Source organism: Nyctibius grandis, chromosome 5 (assembly GCF_013368605.1).
Source record: "Nyctibius grandis isolate bNycGra1 chromosome 5, bNycGra1.pri, whole genome shotgun sequence".
In the NCBI taxonomy this organism is placed as follows: Eukaryota; Metazoa; Chordata; class Aves; order Nyctibiiformes; family Nyctibiidae; genus Nyctibius; species Nyctibius grandis.
In genome coordinates, this window is record NC_090662.1 from 42,789,299 (window position 1) to 42,814,459 (window position 25,161).

At 47.4% G+C, this 25,161-nt stretch overlaps 1 protein-coding gene across 1 annotated transcript; it reads left to right on the forward strand.

Annotated features, from left to right (window-relative positions):
* Positions 1-1,694: 1,694 nt before the first annotated feature.
* On the forward strand, positions 1,695-24,493 carry KCNMB4 (potassium calcium-activated channel subfamily M regulatory beta subunit 4). The gene is made up of 3 exons (XM_068402359.1): positions 1,695-2,033; positions 12,009-12,136; positions 24,325-24,493. Exons 1-3 carry the CDS (start codon positions 1,695-1,697, stop codon positions 24,491-24,493), a joined length of 636 nt encoding a protein of 211 aa, XP_068258460.1.
* The last annotated feature ends 668 nt before the right edge of the window (positions 24,494-25,161 follow it).

Consider the following 25,161-nt stretch of genomic DNA (forward strand, 5'->3'; position numbering starts at 1 on the left):
GTGATTGAAAAAGGCAGCCAGAGGAAAGTGCTATTTCCCATATTATTTTCTATTATTTCTGTACCTTCACAGAATCACAGAATCACAGAATGTTAGGGGTTGGAAGGGACCTCGAAAGATCATCTAGTCCAATCCCCCTGCCGGAGCAGGATTGCCTAGACCATATCACACAGGAACACGTCCAGGCGGGTTTTGAATGTCTCCAGAGAAGGAGACTCCACAACCTCTCTGGGCAGCCTGTTCCAGTGTTCAGTCACCCTCACCGTAAAGAAGTTTTTCCTCAAATTTAAGTGGAACCTCCTGTGCTCCAGCTTGCACCCATTGCCCCTTGTCCTGTCAAGGGATGTCACTGAGAAGAGCCTGGCTCCATCCTCTTGACACTTGCCCTTTACATATTTATAAACATTAATGAGGTCACCCCTCAGTCTCCTCTTCTCTAAGCTAAAGAGACCCAGCTCCCTCAGCCTCTAAACCTTCTTGTCTGCTGTATCATCAAGTTCAGCTATCAGCTCTGAAACTGTCACATTTTGTTCTACCTAATTGCCTATGATAAAGACTAGAGAATAAAAAATATAACCCTTGCTTATGGTACTTTGGCACTGAAGAGTTTGTTCTGTTGTTTTGCCACGGTGGGAAATGCTGGGTAATAACCAAGCTTTATTTGCAAAATAAGTGTATTTTTTTAGATCGACTGCTTTTCTGCAGACCTTCTTCAAAGAGGGCACTTCTTAGGGTGACCTTTCAAAGGTCAATACTTTCCTGTTGAAAGCAATTCCTATGTAAAACATTTTGACAGCTATTACCTTGCTTACCTATTACCTTCAAATAATAATGAAAGAGGCCGGGTCTGTCCCTGCTGTGCAGATGCTGGATTTGGGGCTGGCCAGAGCGAAGTACTTGCCCTGCACCCCCAAAAAGTCATGTTGAGGAAGGATAACGTTCAGCCAACTCTCATTATAGAATCATAGAACCATAGAATGGTTTGAGTTGGAAGGGACTCTAAAGATCATCTAGTTCCCGCCCCCCTGCACATCCCCCCTGTTATGTCCCTTCTCAGTTAATAAGGTGAAAATAGCAGCTGCTTCCTCACTTCCAGATATATAATTTCTTCATTTTTGGGTCTGACTCCACGTGTATATGTAGATACCTCGTAGATTTTGACACATGGGGGTACTGTGCATGACTTCACACGGGCTTTCCGGGACTTAACCAAGCCGGAGGTGAGAATTGGGAAGCACAAACTATTTTCATGGCCTGGCTCAACCCATGATTTTATTCTTCTGGACTTACCTGCAGGGTTGCAACCTCATTGGGGTTGTTGGCTTAGAGGGGGGCAGGCGGGTGGGGGGCCGCGGCGTTGCAGCCCCCCACCCACCCGCCCCCCTCTAGATACTGCACCTTGCACAGTACCCGGTATTAATCCAGCAAATCTCCCGGGCCAGATAATCCCGTTGCAAGCTGTCCCTTCCACCCCCAGAGTGGCTTGAATTAGGTCATGGCGGGTTTATATTTGCATTTTATTTATTTATCTAATTTATTTTTTTTTTTTACCCTGGTTACACATACCCACCCACCCACTCCCGTGGGTCCCTCAACCCCAAAGGAGGCGGAGAGAAGGGAGGCGGGGAGCAGCGACGGGAGCTTTAGCCGATGGCAGCGGCTGCCCGACGGTGGATGCCAGCGGCAAGCGGGCGATGGCGAGGAGCCGGGTGGCTTACGAATACACGGAGGCGGAGGATAAGAGCATGCGGTTGGGTTTCCTCCTTATCGCTGCCGGTTTGCTCTCCCTCCTGGGGTTGGGTTGTTGCTGGTTGCGCCCGGCGTTGCAGGAACGGGGCGGCGGCGTCTCCGCTAATTGCACGGTGCTGGCGGTGCGGCAGCTCGGGGAGCGCTTCGCCTGCACCTTCTCCTGCGGGGCTGCCTGCCGGGGTACCGCCCGCTACCCCTGTCTCCAGGTCCTGGTCCGCACCTCCCGCTCCTCCGCCCCTGCGCTGCTCCATGAAGACGAGCGGCAGCTCCGCACCAACCCCAAGGTGAGACCCAGCGCAGCGCCGCGCTCCCAAAATGCGGGGTAACGTGGGGGAGGGGGGGTCCCGCAGGGCAAATCCTGCCCCCTCGTCGTGGTGCTGGGTGCCCTTTCACTACCCCTTGTGCCCGCTTTTGGGGCCCGGGTCCCCCATCACCGCCCTCTGTTCGGGTTCGGGATTTTCTCTGATGGGGGGGAGTGGATGAAGTCACGGAGCATCCCTCCGAAATGCCCCTGTGCTGTTACTCAGCGAAAAGTGTATATATAGTATATATATAAATGCTATACACGTTATGTGCATATATGTATATGGTGTGTGTATATATATATATATACACACACACACTATATTCAGTATAGTACTACACTGTACTTTATAATATAGTGTTAACACTATATATATAGTATAACACTGTATATATATATACACACACACACACACTCTCTGTATATGTACACATGTATGTTCCCGAGCAGCCCCGGCCCCAGCCGAGCCTTCCCCGGGGAGCGGTGCCGGCCCGGCCCCGGGCGGCCCGAGTGCACCCCGCGGGCGGCAGCGCGGCCCCGGGACGCCGGTGGGAAGCCGGGGAGAAACTCGTGCTGCCGGCGAGGAGGTCTGTCTGCCCGAGCGGTGTGTCCCGGGGGTGAGGGGCTGCTCAGAGCAGCTCCCCGGACCGCAAGGAGACATTTTAGCGGAGCCGCTGCTGGTGGGGCGCTGGGGAGGGGGCTGCGCTGAAACAGAAGTTTCCTCGGTGCTGTTTGGGTTCTTAAACTTCTCCATCACCCACATGAAAACAGACCGAATGGAACTGTCTTTTAAAGTTGTGTCTTCTAGTAAACTAGGATAGTCTGAAGGCAATGTGTGACTTGTGCTTTTTCTTTCTTTAAAGGCAGTTACTCTACTTTCTCCTTTTGCTTTTCATCCTGAGTAAGGATCCCCTTGCCAGCATGCTGCCTGCATGAAGGAGATTTTGTTCAGTAGTTTCCAGAAAATAAAAAACGTGGCAGAATCCCTTCCCCTTCCCCCTGAAAGAACCTGAAATCAGGAGTGTATTGGAGAAGAGAATTTCAGCTCTCCACCGAGTTGTGGAGGTAGCACAGTGCTAAGGGTCATGCTCAGCATGATGCAGGGGTCTGCGTGCAGGGGCTGGGGAGCAGACTTGCATGTCCCATTTGGGATGTGCAGCCTCACATCTCTGCAATCATAGTTACACCACTGTGGATCTGTCCCTTGGAAGGTGGATTAAGTTGCAAGCTTGGGGTTTAGGAGTTGCTTTTTTCTCCTTGGCAGCTTGTGGGCTCGGAAGGGGGGTTGGGGCAAAAATCAGCAGAGCAAGAAGCAGGACGGTAAGTCTGACAGGATTTGGGTTGCATTGTTGGCACCACTCAGAGGCGATGAGTGATGAAACTGCAGTGCTGGATGGTGCCTGGGAGCGAAGCGGGTGGAACATTGGCCTGTGAGGGAGCTTTGCAAACTTCACCTTTCCCTGGGGGTGCTGCTGCCAGGCTCTCTGTGGAAGGGCCGTGGTTACGGAGAGGTGCACCATGAGCACCCAGCTGCCCAAGCACCAGGACTTCCCTAAACCTCTCTCCATCTTCAGGCGGGCTGGGAGTAGTTGATGAAATGCCCTTTTGCCATGGGGTGAAGATGCTGTGTTGCCGCAGAGGGTGGAGCGTGGCCGTCCCTGAGCGTGGCCCAACGGCCCCGTTGTGGCTGTCTCCAGCAGGGATGGAAGGTGGGTGGTGGGTGGTGAGCACCACCAGCGTGCCTGGGCTCAGCAACTCTTGCAGCATCCTCAGTTTCAGCGGAGGCTTCCAAACTAGGCTGCGACTGCAATGTTTCTCTGAGCAGTTGGAGTGTTTTGTTTTGGGTTTACTTCTTGATCCCGTTCTCTCCTGCCATTTTGGAAGCCTGATGGGAAGAGGAGGATTGTGCCAGCCCAGGGGCTGGATTGCAGTTTCTGCAGGGAGGCACCCAGAGCTTCAGGAGCAATGCCCGTAAATGTTACTCAGGAACCTATTTTTATTTAACAATTAATAAGGAAACACAGGGCTGTATGTTGGCAGCACATTGTACTTACATGCTCTGAAAATAGAATCCATTTTCTCTAGCTTGCACCTCGCATCTCTAGGTGTGGGCTGTTTACCCTGGGATATTGATTGCTGAGGACTGAATCTGATTTACCAGATGAGACCAAGCAGAAAGGATGTATTTTTTGATGTAACTGCATTCTCTGGTAGTAATTCAATTTAACTAAGTGGAAAAAAACATAGAAAAATATGCGCTCCAATTATTTTCCTTACCTTAAGGAGCTTATATAAAAACAATACAAAATAAGGAAAAAAGTTGTTTAGGTCGCATTAGGAAAACATATCCTTATAAAGGAATGAAGTAGATATAGCTGTCACTTTGGTTTTCCCTTTTTTCCCACGTTTAATGTCTGTGTAGCTAAGCATTTATATTCTCCTTTTAATTTTTGTCCTAAAGTCTCACTGTCTTATAAACTTTAAGGATTTTATGCTGAAATAGGTAAGTCGTACCAACAGAGTACGTATCTGCTGGATTTAATGCTTGGGATCCAATAGATATTTATGAATGAACACTTAAGGAGCCATTTAACCCTTCCCATTTCCAACACCGTCTTGCAGCACGCTCACTTGTGTTCGTGCAATTAGACATACAACATGCTAATCAGTTCCAACTAACTAGAAGTAAAAAAAAAATGACAAATTTTGTTTTAAGCAGCCTTTAAATTTTATATTCTGTTTAGCTGCTTTTCTGTGTGGAGTAGAAATTCTTCCCGGTAAATTAATTGTGCGGAAAAGGCATAGGTCAGGCTCCTTACAACACGCAACAATACTGAATCAGTCGGCAGCTTCACTCCACCCCAAAAATCCCCAGTATATCGGACTAAAAATATTCTACTTTCTGTAGTAGCGTGGGCTGGTGTGTAAACATACCAGCTACGGATCTGTCTGTTCCAGCGAGAAGTAGCTGCAGGAAAAAGAAATTTTTTTTCTATCTTGCTTCCCAAGATAATCACATCATTGTACAGCCCAGGATTCATTTTAGCTCTTAAAAGATTATATAGCTGGGTCAGAGTTAATCCAGAAATGTATATATAAAGCATCAGGCACAATTACATTCGTGTTCAGTCCGAGTGATTTGTGGATTTCTTTTTTCTTTATTTAATTGTTGTCTCAGAGGAAGAAATTTCAGCAGAGGGACAGTAGCTTTTCTTCAGCTGCCTTGATAGCAATAATAATCTCTGAGATAAGGCTTAAGGGAGATTAATTCCAAAGTCAATTTGCCGCTATCGTTCCAGCCATCGAGTGCGGCAGCGGCGCATACAGCCAGCACGGGGGCCAGGCTATGGGTTTGATTGGGTGAAATGACAGTGGAGTAAGTCAGCTGCTGAAAAGATCTGCGTCCTGGCTTTTCAGACTTTTCCCTTTCTATGCTTAAAGTTAAGCATAGTGCCGGAAGATCTTGCCAACTGTTTTGTTGAAGAAACTTTTAGGGGAGTGAATGTGAGCCTGATGTTAGCAGCTGTGCAGCAGGACCCGGTTCTCCCTGTCCCTGTCCCTGGGCAGGGGAACAGAGCAGCCAGCCCGTGCTCCTTGTCTGCACTCCGCGTCCCCGTGCGCTCCTGTCGTGTTTCTGTCTGTAACGGCTCAGCCTGATGAGGTGATGTGCGGTTATCTCTTCTGCGCGCTTGTAAAGATAATTGGTTTTGGTTTTTGGACTCTCTTAAATATGACCCACAACAGAGGAGGTTTACTGCTAAATTATGCCCAACTCTACAATAATTTTGTGAGGGTCTGGTGCATCTGGTGAAGCATCAGATCTGTGTCCGGGCTGGTGCTCATGGCGGGCAAACTCTGCAGATGCTGTATAGCAGTTCCTCTGGAAGCAGCCCCAGGTGCCACGAATAAACCCCACTGCCCTCCTGTCTCGCCTGGGGCACTCCTTGCTGCTATGAGCCTCTGTGAGGGGTTGTGGGTTTGGTCGCTCCTGGTGGGTTTGTCTGTGCTGATGGATGCAGGTGAAAACCAGATGCGTTGCTCAGCTCCAGCTCCCTCGGTACAGTCAGCTGGGAGGGGGGCATTTTTGGTACTAATGGAGCAAGTCCCCCCACTCATCTCCTGACACAGCGAAATTGTTGTGGCAGCGCTTCCTCCCTTCCAGGCCACGAAGATAAGCCAATAACGCGCAGAGATGCTCACACATAAAGTTAGGAGAAGCTCATACATCGTTCGGTGTGGTGGGTTGACCCTGGCTGGATGCCAGGTGCCCACCAAAGCTGCTCTGTCACTTCCCTCCTCAGCTGGACAGGGGAGAGAAAATATAATGAAAGGCTTGTGGATCAAGGTAAAGGCAGGGAGAGATCACTCACCAGCTACCATCATGGACAAAACAGACTCGACTTAGGGAAATTAATTTAATTTATTACCAATCAAATCAGAGAAGGGTAATGGGAAACAAAACCAAATCTTAAAACACCTTCCCGCCTCCCCTCCCTTCTTACCAGGCTCAACTTCACTCCCAATTTTCTCTGCCTCCTCCTCCACCAGCAGCACAGGGGGATGGGGAATGGGGGTTGAGGTCAGGTCATCACGTATTGTCTCTGCTCCTCCTTCCTCCTCAGGGGGAGCACTCCTCACACTCTTTCCCTGCTCCAGCGTGAGGTCCCTCCCACGGGAGACAGTTCTCCATGAACTTCTCCAACGTGAGTCCTTCCCACGGGCTGCAGTTCTTCATGAACTGCTCCAGTGCAGGTCTCTCCCACGGGGTGCAGTCCTTCTAGAACAGACTGCTCCAGCGTGGGTCCCCCATGGGGTCACAAGTCCTGCCAGCAAACCTGCTCCAGCGTAGGACCCTCTCTCCACAGGGCCACAGGTCCTGCCTGGAGCCTGCTCCAGCGCAGGCTTCCCACAGGGTCACAGCCTCCTTCAGGCATCCACCTGCTCCAGCGTGGGGTCCTCCACGGGCTGCAGGCGTATATCTGCTCCACCATTAACCTCTATGGGCTGCAGGGGGACAGCCTGCCTCACCATGGTCTTCACCATGGGCTGTAGGGTAATCTCTGCTCCAGCACCTGGAGCACCTCCTCCCCCTCCTTCTTCACTGACCTTGGTGTCTGCAAAGTTTTCTCTCACATATTCTCACTCCTCTCTTCGGCTGCTGTGTCATAGCAGCTTTTTCCCCTACTTAAATATGTTATCCCAGAGGTGCTACCACCATTGCTGATGGGCTCGGCCTTGACCAGCGGCAGGTACATCTTGGAACCGGCTGGCATTGGCTCTATTGGACATGGAGGAAGCTTCTAGCAGCTTCTCACAGAAGCCACCCCTGTAGCTCCCCTGCTACCAAAACCTTGCCACACAAAAGAAATACTCTTGGAGATCGGGAGTCAGAAATTGTTGGCTTTAGTGGCGCATTGTACTTTTGCAATGATACTTATTTAGAGCATCCTTTCCACTCCTTCGTTTCAGCACAAGCTTCCCAACCTGCACGACACATGATGTGGGGGTTTTCTACCATGCCAAGCAAATGGTACATTCTGTGGCCCATAGTTCACCAGCAGCCAGAAGGATGGCCCTTGACAAGTTGCTTGGAGACTGAGGCTGGAGACTTGCTTCTTAGTGCCATCGATTTGTCTTCTAATGGGCTGACTTGCTCCTACTTTGGGCCCTTACATCTGTTTGAATTTGAGACTTTCTTGGTCTCATCTTGTAGACAGTGTCTTGCAGGCTTGAGGCAGCTTCCCTCAGAGCCTACCAAGTCTAGCTTCTTTTTCATAAAAATGGGACTGAATTAGTCAATAAAAGCATGAAATGCAACGTGGAAGCTAAACCATGGTCAAGAGTTCACGCCTCTGTCCCTTCTCCATGATATGGAGGAATATCTGCTCCGATGAAATGTTCAAAAGGACTGTGAATCTTCCCAGGTATCTGCAGAGACACTGGAGGGGGAGCATCCTGCAGCAAACACAGATACAAATCTTACAAAACTTGGTGTAAAGGTGTATTAGTTGCTTGCTGATGTTTTTACTGAATTGAATCCTGAGTCATCTATCCAAACACTGACTTTGATTGAAGGGAGAATATTATTACCCTGATACTGATTTTAAGCTGTGTAATTAAGACTGTATTTGAATTGCATCACAATTTTATCATTGCTATGACATAGCGTAGGAGGTGCGATTATGGCACTGTGTACTAATAGATCCCCTGAAAAGGCCTCCACTCCATTAGATTTATTCTGAACATCTAATCTTAAGTGCCATTCTCCAACTTCACTGTAACTTGTTTAAGAAAAAAACATCAAAGCAATATAGAGTGGGACACTTCCACTGAAAATGGATGTTGCTGCACGAGCTGCAACTGAGCACAAGGCATCCTAGCTTGCTTTTGAACACTTGGCATTTGTTTGTGTTTTGATGGTAGGATTTCATCGTGTGTCTTGTGGGGGAGGACTGCAGGATTAACCTTTCAGAAACTGCCTGTTGGCAAAGCGGGAGGCTGTTTCAGGTTCATCCACCAACTCACGGCAGTGAAAGTTACCAGGTTATGATTCTCTTTTATCTGCCTGCTGACTGTGCTTTAGAGGATGATGCAGCTGATCAAGCAAAGTCCCCAAGAAGTGTGCTTGGGAGGCTGGGAAAAGAGAGATCCATTACCTACGTGGATCAGAAGGGGCCAAAATGAATGTCAAGTTGGTGGGAACTCTGCTGGCATCCTGGGAAGGCAAACAAGCTCCAGTGTTTGTGCAGCAGGTGGTAGGTCCACATTGGAGTTGAACTTTGGATGTTCACTGTGGCTCAAGGCCTTCATCACATTGAGGAGATGTTTCAGGGTGACCCTTGGGATTCATATGATGATGATTTTGCCTTGGGCAGGGACCGCTCCTGTCTTCAAGACTGTTAATCCTTGACAAGCCCAAGCACTGAGGTCCCATCAATTTATGGCAAGCCCCTGGTTGTCTCCTTTGTGTTTTCCACATGAAGATAAAGAGGAAGAGATGGAAAAGGATCCAGTGTGTTTTCTTGTCAGCTGTCATTGGAATGACTTGTGCGAAGAGTGGTGTGAAGTTTGAGTTATGGAGAGTGTCTTCACTATTGTCCCCAACTTCCAGGTGTCCCTCCCATAGGCAGCGGTGGTACTCTCATACACTGTCTTGCCTTGACATGGGGAGAGACGGATGTGTTGATCAGGGAAGCTGTCTGTGGGCCCCTTTACATCTTCCAAACCAAGCAAAATCCCTGCCCTGAAAAACTCTATTTTTAATAGCTTCATATTGAGCTAAAATTGTGGGGACTGATGTAAAAAACTATGAAGTCCTCTGTGACAGAGCTGTCCTTGGAGACTGTTACAGCTTGCTACTTGTCCATTCAGATGGACATCTCTTGGAAAAAGAGATCTCTGCAGTTGTTTCTAAGCCTGAAACTCAGGATGGGAATAAATAACAATTGACCAGGTAGTGAACTTTGTGAAGGATTCACGTGATATTTGGGGGACATGGAAGGTCTCTGAAGGATCCAGAGAAAGTTTGGCCAGCAGAGGAGTGGTGGGGTGATCACACTTTCATAACAGAGAATAGAAGGAGTAGGCTCAGCCATGAGGAAGAAACATTTCAGAGGAGAGATAGAAGCTGCGTACTGGAGCTGGTACCACAGGAAAAGGAGTTTTTGAGATTGCTGAGGAAATTTAGGCAGAAGAATGTATTTTTGTATCTAGTTGTTTTGTCTAGTTCTGCATTTTGTGTGCTGGCTAAATAGTGGTTGGTTGGGGGGACTCTGAGTAAAGCCTGTTTAATTCTCCTCTCTTGTATCCCTAAAAGCTGGGGGCTTGGGGACGAGCAGGGTGTAGATTACAGTCAGACATAGGCAGTGAGAGTACAACCAGTGGGATATGGTACCATTTCCACAGCAGTATATTGAAAGGCATCATGAAGAAAATCACTGGGCTGGAGAAGGCTGGGAGTGCTGGATGCTGGGCTGAGCAGGGAGGGCCAGCAAGGGACCAGGTGGGATGGTGCGGCACATCGGTGGTTGTCAGGTGGACAGAGCAGAGTCAGCATTGCCCTTGGGTGTCTTCATGCCAAGTCTGCTGACTCCATCCAACTGCTGCACAGATGTGTTTGTGCACTGGGAGAGTGGAGGAAAGAGGAGTGTCGTTGGTGCTTCCAAAGTATGCAATCAAACCAAAAACATTGCCTGCCAAGGAATATTATCTAAGAAGGAAATAACTGCATGTGATAAATACTATGTTCTGGTTTCTGAAGCACAGTGGTGTTGCTGCTCATTTCTGTCCTTGTTGTCAGCAGTGGGAGAATCCTTGTTTAGGGTCATCTGAAAAGGGATCTAAAGGGAGCTCTGTGCTATGGCAACACCAGATGTGGGCCCATGTGAAAACAGAGCCCTTTGCATGTGAAAAAGGCAAGTTTCAGCTCAGAAGCAACAAACAAGACCTTGCAGATCCTTCCAGTCTGAAGCATGGAAGCTACTGGCAACAATTTTACGTGCTGACAGAAGTGGTCAGGTTTTACATGATCAGGCCAATAAAATCCTGAGATTTCTCCCATCCGCCTGGAATGGCAAAGATTCAAGCTGTTGTATGGTGGAGATGGACTTCTACGTCTGTACAGCTTGGGTATAGCGTGCAGCTGGGGGCACAGTAGGCCCCTGTGAAACCTCACCAGATGGGGAGGGAGAGGAAAGCACTCACTAGGCACAGTGAGTCACGGTGATCTTTATTTTCAGGTTAGAGAGGGTATCTCTCTCCTTGTTGTTACTGCCTTCAGGACAATGTGAGGAAACTCACGTTGTGATCATATGTGGGGATCCCTTTAAGGGCTTCCCACATGCTTCCTCATCCTACCTAAGTGGGAGGTTTTATAGCTACCTTCCCTGTCACCTTTTTCTGCTTGCAGCTCCCAGCTCTAAAGAAATTAAAAACCTGTGTGTGCACCTGGAGACTTGCTATCCATGCATTCCCCAGGGCAAAAAGCCTTTACATTATCCAAGGATCATTTAAGCAGTTTGGTTCAACATCTCCTGTAATGATCTCCCATATGGATGTCTGGTAACAATAGGAGGGATTTTGCTTGGCCACTGAGATCCTGTTACTGCCAATATTGGATTCAGTGAACTATTTGTTTTTTTCTTGCTTAACTCCCTGTGGCTAGGAGGGAAGGGTGATGTGTCAAAGACAAGACTTGGAAACAAGATATGTGGGATGTGTGTGACCCAGAGCCGAGTCTCTGAAAGCCAACACTCAAGTGCACTGAGCTGGGGGAGGGACTTCCCTTCATCTCTTTGGGCTTTGAAGCAGATGTCTGAGGGTGAGATCTGCAGATAGCTCAGCTGCACACTCAACTGTTGTTGACTTCTATACAGTAGAAGCAGATGCTGAACCTTTCTGCTGAAGTGGGGCTTTGAACTTTCTCTGCTTGTTTTCCCATGTTGTAACAGCGGAAGGATACCTGTCTTTTGCCAGTGGGTATCAGCCAGATCTCAGATATCCCATCATCCCGGGAAAGTGTGCTGGAATATTTTGGTTGTTTGTTAGCATGGTGCTAAACAAAACTTGTGATTACGTGCCTCACTGAAAATATGAAGTAGCTCAAATCCAATCCATGCAGCTGGCTAAGAATACGTCAAAATGCAATGATCATTTTTACATTCATCATGCAAAAACCCAAGGTGTTACACGGCAGGTTGGTTTGATAGTAGAACAAAAGATGACAAAGCCTTTACTTTTTTTCTGAGTGCTGGCATATTCTTTTCCAGTACCTGCAGGGAGTAACTAGCAATTGAAGTAACGTTCAGCTAACTTTTCTTTTTTGTTTCTTTGAAGCTTATACTTATCATTCTTTGCCCATTTCAGTCACACTGGTATTATGAGGAAAATGCAGAGAAAGTGATGCTCTGTGTTCTCGAGAGCAGAAGTAACTCTGTTTTGCAACATGTGTTGGCAGTGTTCGTACATCCCTCCCTGCACAAGAGACGATCAGGAGAACTCTGAGAACGTCACGTACAAGCAGAAATACTGGAAAGAGAAAGTGGGTTCGCAACCATTTACATGCTATTTTAACCAGCACTTGAGGTGAGTAATCTACATTTGCATAGGCAGAAGTGCTTATGCATCTGTTTAACAGCTGTCCATTGATTCTGTCTGAAAATATACAGAAATGCATGCATATGTATACACACACACCCCTATATAGTAATGTGGTTTAGCATACAGAGTTTAGTGCAGAACTTTGCAAGACAACTCTACTGATGAAAAGCTACATAGAAAGCAGAAAAAATATTTTTACCACTTGAAGTAGAAACATAAAACTCTGAGGAAAGTTTCCCTTAAAACATGTCATTTTATGCCAAAAAGCATCTTGGCTTTTAAAACTCAGATGACAAATTTCTGGCTTGGATATTAATGTTCCTTGCCTCCATGGAAAAGAAATCTTACTGTGTTCGTGAGGGGCTGGAAGAAAAGGGGAGATGAATAAATAGTGCAAACCAGCTCAGGAATTGTGTTCTTGGAGGATTAATGAATCAGACACGTGTAACAAACATTCACAGGACTGCCAGTTTTCGTACATGCTTGCAGAGCAGAAAGTTGTAACTTAAAGCGTCTCCTCTTCTGTTTCAGTTCTTTCTTTTACTACCGACGTTGATGTGACTTACACGTGCGTAAGGGTGACGTGGCTTCCTTCCTTCAGTAAATAGGAAGGGGAGGAAGTCCTTTTGCTTGTCTCTTTCTGATGATGATGTGCTGGGAACGAAAAGGTGATGTGGTGGCAGCAACTTACTGTTACCACAGTGTGCAGGTACCCTGGGAGGACTTCAGGAAAAAAGCAATCATTGGGATGATAGGTCCATGTAGATAGGGAGGTGGAAAGGGAACATTTAAGATCTTCAGATCAGCCAAGGTTTTGTGGGGTTTAGAGTCTAATTCTGGAGGCATATGATACCTGCTTTATTTGGCCAGGATAAGTAATATTGGTAGAGATGAGACTGTTCTTGATTGCTAAGTTAAGCACTTAAATAAATGTCTGCCACACCAGGGACTAAAGGAGGAGGCTGGTCCTACCCCACCAGCACTTGGAGGTTAAACAGATGAGGGAGACACAGGTGGGAATAGCTCAGTGCTTGCTGGTGCAATTGAGGGCTCAGTGTGGGAATGTTGGCATCAGATATTTAAGTTTATTAAGACACACAGGAAGGAAATGCATGCCAGTGTGTGCTAGGACCTTGGAGAAACCAGGGAGCTGGAGCAGGGTAGCAGGCACAGAGATGCCCAACTCTCTTTTGGGTGGTCCACTGGGTGCCTTTGGGGCTTCATGTTTGTCCTAGGCTGGCTATGATTCTCATCCCCTCCCTGGAGAGACCACAGACTTAGTTGGCGTGCCCAGGATGACAGTCTGTTGTCTCCAGTTAACTCTTTGTAGAGGGAAACCACCAACGCTTTATAGCAAAAACTAATTGTTGCGTATAGTGGGGAAAGATGCACTGCTTACAACATGCAGAGGTTAAAACTTAGGACACTCTGCGGTGACACCAGACCTGGCTGGGACCTTCTTGGGAGCTGCTTTGGTTCACAAGATACCAATGGTTGGGTCTGCTAACCAGGAGCTGAGTGATAATTTTGGCTTTGCTGGGCAGACAGGTGCTTCCAGTTCCCCGTGCTGCTGAGACCTGAGACCTGCAGCAGCCGCTGCCTGAATGAGCGGGATAGAAACACGGGATCTTGTGCAGGAGACAACATGGGATCCTGTGCAGGAGACGTCATGGACAGGATTCATCTGAGCTGGTGTGGGCAAGATGCTGTGAAAGGTAGCTTTTACAGTCAGTGGAGAGAAATAGGAGCTTTCCATCTTATCCCAAAATAAATGCCTACTACAGGTCAGATGCCCAGAGGTGTTTATTTCTCTCCTGTAAAGGAGCTTATGGTGATCTGCTCTGGTGCAGGCACCTAGGTGGTAGTTGTCCAGAGCTAGGTGAGCTGGTTCTCACATCACTTCTGTAGATGAAGCAAAGGCAAAATTTTCTGAGAGGCTGCCTGCTGCCTAGGGTCTGCCATTTATGTAGGTTGACACTGAGGAATTGTGCAGCATTCAGGCAAAGTTTTTTCCTTATAGTTGCTACATTCTCTACTGTTAAATGTTCTTGCCAAATGCAACAGCTGCCTTGAAATGCTGCCTTTTGCTGATCATAGGACAATTTCTGTACAGCAGAAGAGAGGCTTGCTGCCAGAGATACTTGAAGACAGTCTAAGCTGAAATGTGTTCACCATCTATTTTCTTCTGGAGATAGGAATGAGCTTTGAGAGATAAGTTTTGCTGACTTGGAATGTGCCTCCTTAGGTATACTTTTAGAGCTACGATGACTAAACAGCTTGCGAAGCAGTAAAAAACCATACAAACTGAGGGAAAAATGTTCACTTCACAATAGAAGTGTGCATATTTTCTGTCAGTATTTTTTTAGATGTGTGCATGAGCTAACTTCTGTGTCAGTCTGTGTAAAACACAGAATATAGTGGTAGGTTCCTTAGAGAAAGTAGTATGTGCAATATTAATACTCTTTCTTTTGAAACGGCAGAATAAAATTCTAGGTAAATATCTAGGCAAAGAATGAATATCATCTCCTCTTCATCAAACTTAATTTAGCATCATTCTCAGAATTGTTGCTGCATGCAGAGCACACTGTTAGGGAACATCTCCCTTCAGTTTGGTGGGACACATTTCAACAGGCTACTTTGAAAAGAAGAAGAAATTGTTTCAGAGCACAAAATAAATGGCAAACTCAGATAAAGTTCTCAGGCTCTTGCCAAAGGTTTGAGAAGGCGCTGAACTCCAGTGTTTCAGCATTGGTGGATTTCGCACTAAGTGTCCCAAGGGGTCTGTAGTCGTGGCCACATGCAAAGAAGGGTCACATCTGCATGTCCTACAGTGGGAGGCCTGTGGGAAGAGGCAGGATGGGGCAGATCCTGTCACTTTATTTCTTCAGGTTACAGGTCTCATTGACATCACAACGAGAACAAAAAGAGAGAAACCAAGTTCTCCGTTAGCTCAGACCCCTCAGTCTCATGCTATGCAGAGAAAAGCAGAGCAACATATGTCAAGTCATTTCTTATTAGTGGCTCGTTTATGTGGCTTTCTTGCTTTTTAGCTCTGGGTTCATCCATTACAGCAAGAATGCTCTGTGGTTTCTTTGCTGCAGTGTAGCAAGTGAACCAGCCATGCTGTATGCTCCTCCGTGTTTGCTGCAGGATGCTGTACACAAATTCACCTGAGATTTGAAGAGCAAACACTGTCTAGTGATTAGTGACCACACCTGTATGGTGTTGGGGTACCCTGCAGGCCATGTATCTGGGAACAATTATCTGCAGAAGCCAAGGGCACTCAGGTAGCAGGACTGCTCAGTCCCAAAGGGTGAAACAGAAACCTTGGTTTGCTTTGGTACTTCACAAACTTTTCTAAATTAATTCCCTCCAGTCAGAAGACGGAGTTGCTCTTACCTATCCTTTCTTTTACTGTATAACCTGTGGAGCAGTGCTCGGGCCTGAGAGGGAAAAGACATTACTGTTGGTAAGACATAGCACTGCCCCTGCCTGCAGCCGTCCAGCTGAGGATCTCTGTGTCTTGCAACAATAGGGGAGAATAATACAGATGAGTGCTTGTCATAGTGAGGGGACGTGAATAATTGTGGGCAAAATAAGCGTATGCAGATTGCAAACATCTTTAAATCTAGCTAGCAGAATCACAACCCTGAACTTCAGGAGGGCCAACTTTGGCCTTTTCAAGCAATTGCTAGGGGAAATCCCATGGGACAGGGTACTAGAAGGTAAGGGGGCCCAAGATAGTTGGTTAGCATTCAAGGACTGCTTCTTCCGAGCTCAAGATCAGAGCATCCCAACAGGTAGGAAGTCAAGGAAGAGTACCAGGAGACCTGCATGGTTAAACAGGGAACTGCTGGGCAAACTCAAGTGGAAGAAGAAGGTGTACAGATCGTGGAAGGAGGGGCTGGCCACTTGGGAGGAGTATAAGTCTGTTGTCAGAGGATGTAGGGAGGCAACTAGGAAAGCTAAGGCCTCCTTGGAATTAAACCTTGCAAGAGAGGTCAAGGACAACAGAAAGGGCTTCTTCAAATACATTGCAGGTAAAGCCAACACTAGAGGCAATGTAGGCCCACTGATGAATGAGGTGGGGGCCCTGGAGACAGAGGATAAAAAGAAGGTGGAGTTACTGAATGCCTTCTTTGCCTCTGTCTATACTGCTGGAGGCTGTCCTGAGGAGCCCCGGACCCCTGAGGCCCCAGAAGAAGTCAGGATAGAGGAGGAATCTGTCTTGGTAGATGAGGGCTGGGTCAGGGACCAATTAAGCAACCTGGACGTCCATAAATCCATGGGCCCTGATGGGATGCACCCGCGGGTGCTGAGGGAGCTGGCGGAAGTCATTGCTAGGCCATTCTCCATCATCTTTGCTAAGTCGTGGGCAACGGGAGAGGTGCCTGAGGACTGGAGGAAAGCGAATGTCACTCCAGTCTTCAAAAAGGGCAGGAAGGAGGATCCGGGTAAGTATAGACCGGTCAGCCTCACCTCCATCCCCGGAAAGGTGATGGAGCAACTTGTCCTTGGTGCTGTCTCTAGGCACATCAAGGATAGGGGGATCATTAGGGGCACTCAGCATGGCTTCACCAACGGGAAGTCTTGCTCAACCAACTTGATAGCCTTTTATGAGGATGTTACCCGGTGGATAGATGATGGTAAAGCTGTGGATGTGGTCTATCTCGATTTCAGTAAAGCGTTTGACACGGTCTCCCACAGCATCCTCGCAGCTAAACTGAGGAAGTGTGGTCTGGTTGATCGGGTAGTGAGGTGGATTGTAAACTGGCTGAAGGAAAGAAGCCAGAGAGTGGTGGTCAATGGGACAGAGTCCAGTTGGAGGTCTGTGTCTAGCGGAGTTCCGCAAGGGTCGGTTCTGGGACCAGTTCTATTCAGTATATTCATTAATGACTTGGATGAGGGATTAGAGTGCGCTGTCAGCAAGTTCGCTGATAACACAAAACTGGGAGGAGTGGCTGATGCGCCGGAAGGCTGCGCAGCCATTCAGAGAGACCTGGACAGGCTGGAGAGTTGGGCGGGGAGAAATTTAATGAAATATAACAAGGGCAAGTGTAGAGTCCTGCATCTGGGCAAGAACAACCCCATGTACCAGTACAAGTTGGGGACAGACCTGTTGGAGACCAGCGTAGGGGAAAGGGACCTGGGGGTCCTAGTGGACAACAGGATGACCATGAGCCAGCAATGTGCCCTTGTGGCCAAGAAGGCCAATGGCATCCTGGGGTGTATTAGAAGGGGTGTGGTCAGCAGGTTGAGAGAGGTTCTCCTCCCCCTCTACTCTGCCCTGGTGAGGTCGCATCTGGAGTATTGTGTCCAGTTCTGGGCCCCTCAGTTCAAGAAGGACAGGGAACTGCTAGAGAGAGTCCAGCACAGAGCCACGAAGATGATGAAGGGAGTGGAACATCTCCCTTATGAGGAGAGGCTGAGGGAGCTGGGTCTCTTTAGCTTGGAGAAGAGGAGACTGAGGGGTGACCTCATTAATGTTTATAAATATGTAAAGGGCAAGTGTCAAGAGGATGGAGCCAGGCTCTTCTCAGTGACATCCCTTGACAGGACAAGGGGCAATGGGTGCAAGCTGGAGCACAGGAGGTTCCACTTAAATTTGAGGAAAAACTTCTTTACGGTGAGGGTGACTGAACACTGGAACAGGCTGCCCAGAGAGGTTGTGGAGTCTCCTTCTCTGGAGACATTCAAAACCCGCCTGGACGCGTTCCTGTGTGATATGGTCTAGGCAATCCTGCTCCGGCAGGGGGATTGGACTAGATGATCTTTCGAGGTCCCTTCCAATCCCTAACATTCTGTGATTCTGTGATTCTGTGAAATCCAGATTGTTTGAATAAAAAAAATATTTTTAAGGTTTCCCTACCCCATGCCCCCGTCTCTGTCAGCTTTTGCTGTGATACATAAATTGCACGACGTGGTGCATAAGTGATGACTGAAATGTTTACGTGCCTGTAACTTTTTGGTCCTACATGACTTTCTGGTAACCCCTGCACTGCAATTCTTCCCATCATGTCCAGTAATTGCTCCAAAGGCTCTGAGGGAGGCCTGCTTTATCCAGTGTCTGGTATGAACTGCTTGGAAGCGCCTAACAGGGATGTGTTGCATTATGCAACAACTAATCCAGTTACCCCTGTTCAGAGCGCCACGAGGCTCCAGCCCTGAGCTCAAAGTCCTGCTAAAAATAAGTACTGGTCTCATCTTTTCGCAATGAAAACAGAATTCCTCCCTCCTTGTCTGCTCAGTGAAAGGGAAAGATGTGTTTTCAGGGTTAAGGTAGAGACTTCTTTCACCCTGGTGCTGCTGCTGGGCAGTGGTGGTGGTGCTGCACGGTGGCCATCACCATTCGCAACAGAACCAGGTCTTGATGCTTGAGCAGGGCTTGAAAGTATTCAGATTTTTTTGTCCGATTAGGTCCCTCTCTTGTCCCTGCCACTGTTTTGGGCGCTGATAACTGGTGTCAGGAGTTTGGGTGCATGCCCTCGAGAGGCTTTGCATTTACTGGAGAGCTGAATGACAGCATCACTAGAAACAAGAGATGGTCCATAACCAGGCTTAGGCAGAATATGTGCAACCCCTCTGGTCAACATCTTTGAACTGCAGTATTATAGAGAAGTCACAGAGCAAAGATGGGTTTATTAAGTGCACTATACTTGCAGGGTCAAAGCAATATCTTTAATTATATCTGCTGATTTTCACAGGGAAAAGAAACACATTTCCAGGCATGACATACCTCCTTTGGGTTTGGCATCACTGCCTCAGCACCAAGGGAGTGATGCTGTGGGGGCTTCCAGCAAAGCTACGTCCTTGTCATGAGAGGGTTTTCCCCAGGGACAGAGGCACCTTCCCTTTTCTGTTTCCAAGCCAAACAACAAGCCTTAAAATTCTGGGAACACGCAGGTCACCTCTGCAAAAGTAGCAAGAAAAAGTGAAAACTGCAGTTTCGATACATGCTGACCTTGCAGTGCAAACCGAGAAGAGTTATGTTACTGTGTTTCGGGTGTCCTCATAGCTATTTATTTTTCTTCCCAAGGAAAGGGGTTGTTCGCTGTGGAAGTATAGACCTCTCTCTTCTCTTCTTTTTTCCTGCTTGCCTGTTCAACACATCTTTCTCCCTTCCCCCTGCCACTATCCCTGTGTTTTCTCTGCCCAGCCCTCCTAGCCTCCTCTGCTGCTCCCCCCGATCCCACAGCAGCACTGTGGCTCCTTTCCAGGCTCCTGCTCTCCTTGCTTGTGCTATTGATGAGTTATTGTTTTAGAGGTGGAATCCAGAGATTTCAGCTAAAATTTTCTGCTCCTTTGGCCTCTATCTAGCGTTCTCGGGTGGCTGCAGTATTTTCCTGCTCCTGTGGGCTTCTGTTTCATGGGCAAGAGATAACCACCCAAAGGCTCATTCTCCTGAAGGCCTTATAGGGTGTCCGAACTCCTGGTCACCTCCATCGTGGTGCAGCACCGCACTGGGGGTCTGTCCCCACCGGCACAGCCTGGCTCTGGCTCCTCTCGTCTCACAGTGCAGCCATCGTGATTATCTCAGGGCTCAGAAGTAACTGTGACGGGCCACATACACCTCACGGCTCGTCACCAGTGACTTTGCTCTCTTGATGATGCTCTCTGTTTGTGCTTGGCAAGACAAATAACTCTGCGTGCATATTTCCAATTCAAAAACATGCAGGGCAGCTCTCTTGTATTAATCACTGTGGAAGCCTTGGAACGAAAGCCAAAGGTTTTTGTAGCAGGACAGCAGGATGGATCCAGCTCTCACTGATCCCTGAGAGGGGCTGGTGCAGTGCCCCGATAACGAGCTGAGCCCTGAGCAGGATGCTGCAGTGAACTTGGCTGTGTCCCACAGGCCAAGCAAGGCTTCTGCCGTCCTGGCTGCTGCTCTGGGTACTTTCTACAAGCAGATTTTGTTCCTCGTCCCTCAGGGTTCGTTGCAGGATCACTTAGGGAGTGTCCCAAGGATGTCTCCAAACATTCTGCAGACTCAGATGTCAGAGGACAGCTGCTCTGTGCGCCTCGCCGGTGCCTTGAGAGACTGTCTGGGTGGTGGTGACCATTTTGCTCTGCCTGAGAGTTCATTTCTTCAGGAGATGGAGGATAGCTTTTCCCCAAAACTAATATCATCACGTGAGGATAGCAAACAGCCTGGAAGAATTGAAATCCAGCTTCTGTAGGCTGACATCTTAATTGGTTTTTAGCCTGGCAAGCATCACCTGAAAACAAACACAAACATGTTTATTTTTCAGGTTTTTAGCCAGGCAGCCTCCTAGGTCCTCACTCACACTACCGGCCGTGCTAGTCCTTGGCTGCTGAGCCAGAACCTGCAAGTCTGGCTTGCAGGCCACCTACCTTGTGCCTCCCTACCCCTCTTTCCAAGGAGCAAGTGAAAACCTGGGGATGAGCCCAATTACTTTGTTCGCAGGGTGCAGCAGGTGAGGCCATGATGAATCCCCAAGCCCCTGCGGTTACCTCCATGCATCTCCTGCAGAGCTGTGGGGCTGCTGGGGCTGCAGTGTTTCTGCTGCAGAGGACATCTAGCTGCCTGGCCACCACTCCTTGGGCTGCTCTCACCATGGACTTTGCAAGTCCAGTATAACCCATGTGCCACTAGGGTGTTTTTCCTGGTCGGGAGTGTTTTCCTCAGCCTGGGTAGTCCTTCTCCGGTCGCACTGGTGAGCTCAGCCACCTGGGCTCCCTGAAGGCACCAGCCCTGGGCTACAGCAGCAAGGTGGTGGGCTTGGGGTCTCGTGTAGCATGTTGTGAGGGTGCAGCAGGGCTGATTTTTCCCTCCTCGCTTTGAAAGCTGTTATTTGCCGTTGTTTGCAATCTCAGAACCAAAAAGCAGAGGTAAAAGGAGTTATCTTGTAAAGGAAAATAGTAAACATTTTCTTTTTCAATAACCCCTCTTCAGGTATTTCCCTCTGCTATAAAACCTGTGTCTCAGTGGGACCCTCTGCTGCCGTTACACCCTCTAAGCTGTTCTCCAGAGCACTTTCCACAAAGTGATGGATCTGAGGGGAAAGGCTCCTCAACTGGGCACAACCGAGCCCAGGCTCCCATCCTCTGCTGCCTCCCCTGGCCGCCCCAGCACTCCCCAGTGCTCTCCCCTACACACTGCCACATCTTCACGCGGGTCAGCAGATGCAGGAAAGAGGAGCTTGTCCTCATGGGAGAGGAAGGAAATCACACAAATGTGAAGAAATAGCATTATATGCTGCCAAAGTTGATCTTGATAAGTTTCTATGGGCTGTTACAGGCAGATAACTGGGACATTGCCATCCAGGAGCATGCAATCTATTTGCCAACAGCGCTGTCTTCCTTTATTAGCTTTTCTCATTCCCTCCTGGGGTCCAGTAGTGCTTATCTGCACCGGAAAGTTAATTTGGGATAAGATAAAGAGCAGCTGAAAGCATGGTAGTTCTTCCAGAACAACCACGCAGACTAAACCAAGTAGGAGCAAGGCTGAGATTTGTCCCACTGTTTTTTAGCACCAAGAGTCAGTACCGAGAGGCTACGTCCTGGAGGGTACCTGAGCTCTCCTGTCCGCCAGGTCAACCTCCAGGAGTCCTTCTGCCTCCCCTTGCCTAAAGAAGGGCATTCAATGTCTTAAATTGGTACCAATAGTCATTTAATGATGTATTTGTGGGGGACTGAGTCATGGCTTGATGCGTTGTCTGAAGAGTCGCTGTGAGCGGTTGACAGTGAATTGCTGCACACTTCCTGCTGTGTAGGAATCACACAGGGACTCTTGCTGTAGCTAAGAATAGCAATAATATCCATCTGAACCCAAACCTCATCCTGAGGTTTCACTAAAGGCCTCTGTAAGTCTTTGACTCTTTTCCGAAAGGGAAACTCTTTTAAATGACTAAGTTGCAAGAGTTACAGTTGCACCTATAATGAGTGTTTGGCATCCATTGCTGCTAACTTTGGTACAGATGTTTTCCAAAATATCAAAGATTCAGTCAAAAGGATATCTTGCTCACCCCAGTCACACTTTCTTTTCTTTAACTGAATCCAATTTTCTAGTTTGTTTGCTTGCCCCTTATTTTTGAACTCTTTTATTAGTATCCGCTTTAAAAAAATACTTAAAAATCAACATCACTTGTAAGCTGAGAGCTGCGAGGACTGAATGCTGCCTACTTATGGCCTCCTTGCCAATTAGCACTCTGTTATTGACAGATGACAATACAGTAGATATGAGGGAAGCAGTATTATACTTACTGTGAAAGGAACTTTCTGTTCAGGTGCTGTCATTTATATGGCATAGACTGGTGAGTTTGTACCCATAAAGATAATATTATTTTATGCAATTTATAGTCTCCACATGTGCCTGATTATGTGTCTGGAGGATTTCAGTGAGCAGACTTCACATGTTCTGCTGTTGAATACACCTCGGTTTCTTTTGATCATTTTTTATGTTGCCAAGTTTCAACTTTCATATAGCTGAGCTGCTCATAATCAGAGTCTTATTCTGCTCCTTACTACACAAACAGAGACACATGGTGCTGTCCTCGGGGACTTGCAGGCTTGCATGGTGCAGAGGAACCTCCACACATCAATTCTGGGGGACACCCCCAAATGCAAATGTGGGTGCAATTAAATCAGGGATCAGGTGTAGCCTGGTGGTCTGGCTCCACTGACTCCCTAAGGATGAATAAAACCCTGTAGATTTGCAGGCATCTCCATTAACTAACTTCTTGGTGAAAGAAAAAGAGTTTCTTCTTGTTTCCTCTACAGGGAATGTTTTCTTAGTGCTGCTTTCTGATCAGGATGAAGCTGTTGGGGGAGAGACAGTACAGTCATTGCACAGGTATCTGTTCCCATGTGCAACTACATTAGTAAAGCTTAATTCCCAGGACCTGGCTGGTTAAGCCTGGGTTGCCAGGATTTCAGGCTGTGAGGTTTGTTGCTCCAAGGAGTGTTGGGTAGCATTGATGAAGCAAGGTGGGATGGGAGTGTTCAGTGTAAGTGAGGACCAATATGAGTCAAGACTATATATATTTTCCTAATTAGGGAAAGTTTTGTTTCCTACCTTTGCAGATAGTTTTCCATCAGACTGCATGTCTCTGGCTGTAGGTGGGAAAGCAGCAGCGAAGTGCGAATGCCACGAGACTGATTTAATAACTCTATTAAACTGCAGGGAGTGCAGAAAGAGCCAGAGCTGAGGAAAAACTGCCATCAGATTTCCCAACCAGCTTCCCAGACTTGGAAGAGGCAGATGGACACCTGATCTTTCAGACATGTGACACAGATGAATTTCCAAGCCTCTTGAGATGCCTCCTCCTTGCTATTCTCCTCCTCTCTCTGTTTCCCTTTGGAAATGCATAAACCCATCACAGACCCAACCGTGACTGTGTGTTAGATGATGTTGGTGGAGGCAAGGGGTTCAGATCTTCAGGAGGGGCTCCCCAGAGTGTCCCTGTAGGAACGTACTCAAGTCCACTGAGCAGTTGGTGTTTGCAGTACCAAATCGCAGCTTATTGCTGAAGTAGCTGCTGCTGGGAAGGAGCTGAGTCGGGAACCTCCAGCACCCCGGGGCCAGGCAGGAATCATAGGTTTTGTGCAGATCCCTGCCTGTTGATGTGGCTGGGCTAGCTGGGCCACCAGCAGTGCAGTGCTGAGGACAGGGACTTGCTCTCTATTCAGACCCAGACCACAGCCAGGGCTTCATCAGGAGCTTCCTTGTAGCCCCACGGACACTTCAGAGCTCAAAGATAAAAGGGAAGCTTTAATTGCACTTTAAGCTCATTGCACATTGCACAGTGTCTGATGCCATTTGAGATAGATATGTACTACAGCTGCCTGGTATTATGTTTTTGCTGGAGTGGTTTTTCAATGCACAGTGGGATATTCTGTCTCTCACGGCTGTTTGTGATGACCACGATCCCTGGGAGACTTAAAGTACTAATGCTTTTTAAATTTTTTTTGATCTGAATGAGCTTGTTAGCCTGTAAACACTGCAAGTGGAAAGCACTCGTGGCCTGCCATGAATGCTGGTGATAGACAGGAAAATGAAAGCAATGAATGAAATGGTCTACTTAATAATTTTCTATCACTGTTGCAAATAAACCAGCTTTTTTGTTTCCATGCCATATGCTTTCCACTTATGATGAATTGATGATGTCGAGTTGATTCATATTTTCTCCCTCTTCTGTTCCTCCTCTTTGAAGGCTGGATGATGTGATGCTGAAGCGTACCCATGATGAGACTGTCCTCTTGCACTGCTTCCTCTGGCCTCTGGTTACTTTCCTGGTCGGAGTCCTCATTGTGGTCCTGACCATCTGTGCCAAGAGCTTGGCTGTCAGGGCAGAGGCAATAAAAAAGAAGAAACATTTATAAACAGCAAGGCTGCTGATGGAAAAGAAAAAGCTGCAATAAGGTCTCAAGTGGGGCATCTCGACACACCTGCAGGCCTGTGGGGCACCCAGCTGCATCTCCTTCCAGTGTCTCATCTGACAGTGGAGTTGTTCTTGCCTCAGGATTAATATTTGGAGGCTGCCCCATGAAATGTCAGCTGCTTATTCTACTATGAGAGTAAATAAGTATATTCTACCAAAAAAAATCTACACTGCACCAAATATTCTGTGCGCTGTTAGTCCAGAACAGCAGCTACCCAGGTCCTAGTGGTATTGAGAGACAGTTTGAAAAAAACCCTGATGTTACTCATTTCATCTCCACAAAGTGATCTTTACTATTGTTTAATATTAAATATTTAAAATATTTACTTTATGATAGACTGTATTTCCAAAATAATAAAGTTTGGTTGTTTGTTTTTTTTTTTAATCTTTGTTTTGTTTTGATTTTAAAAAGATTTAAGACAAAAATAATACTCTGCTGATTTTGTTTTTTTTCACTGTGTAGAACTTAATTTTAAAATTCAAACTTTAACTTCTGTCTAGACGAAATCTTTCATCATCACCTGTTCATTGTGAAGAAATGTAGAAATCTCTCAGCAATATTTCTCCAAAAAATGAAACAATTATTGGAAAAGGTGATTAAATACTGGA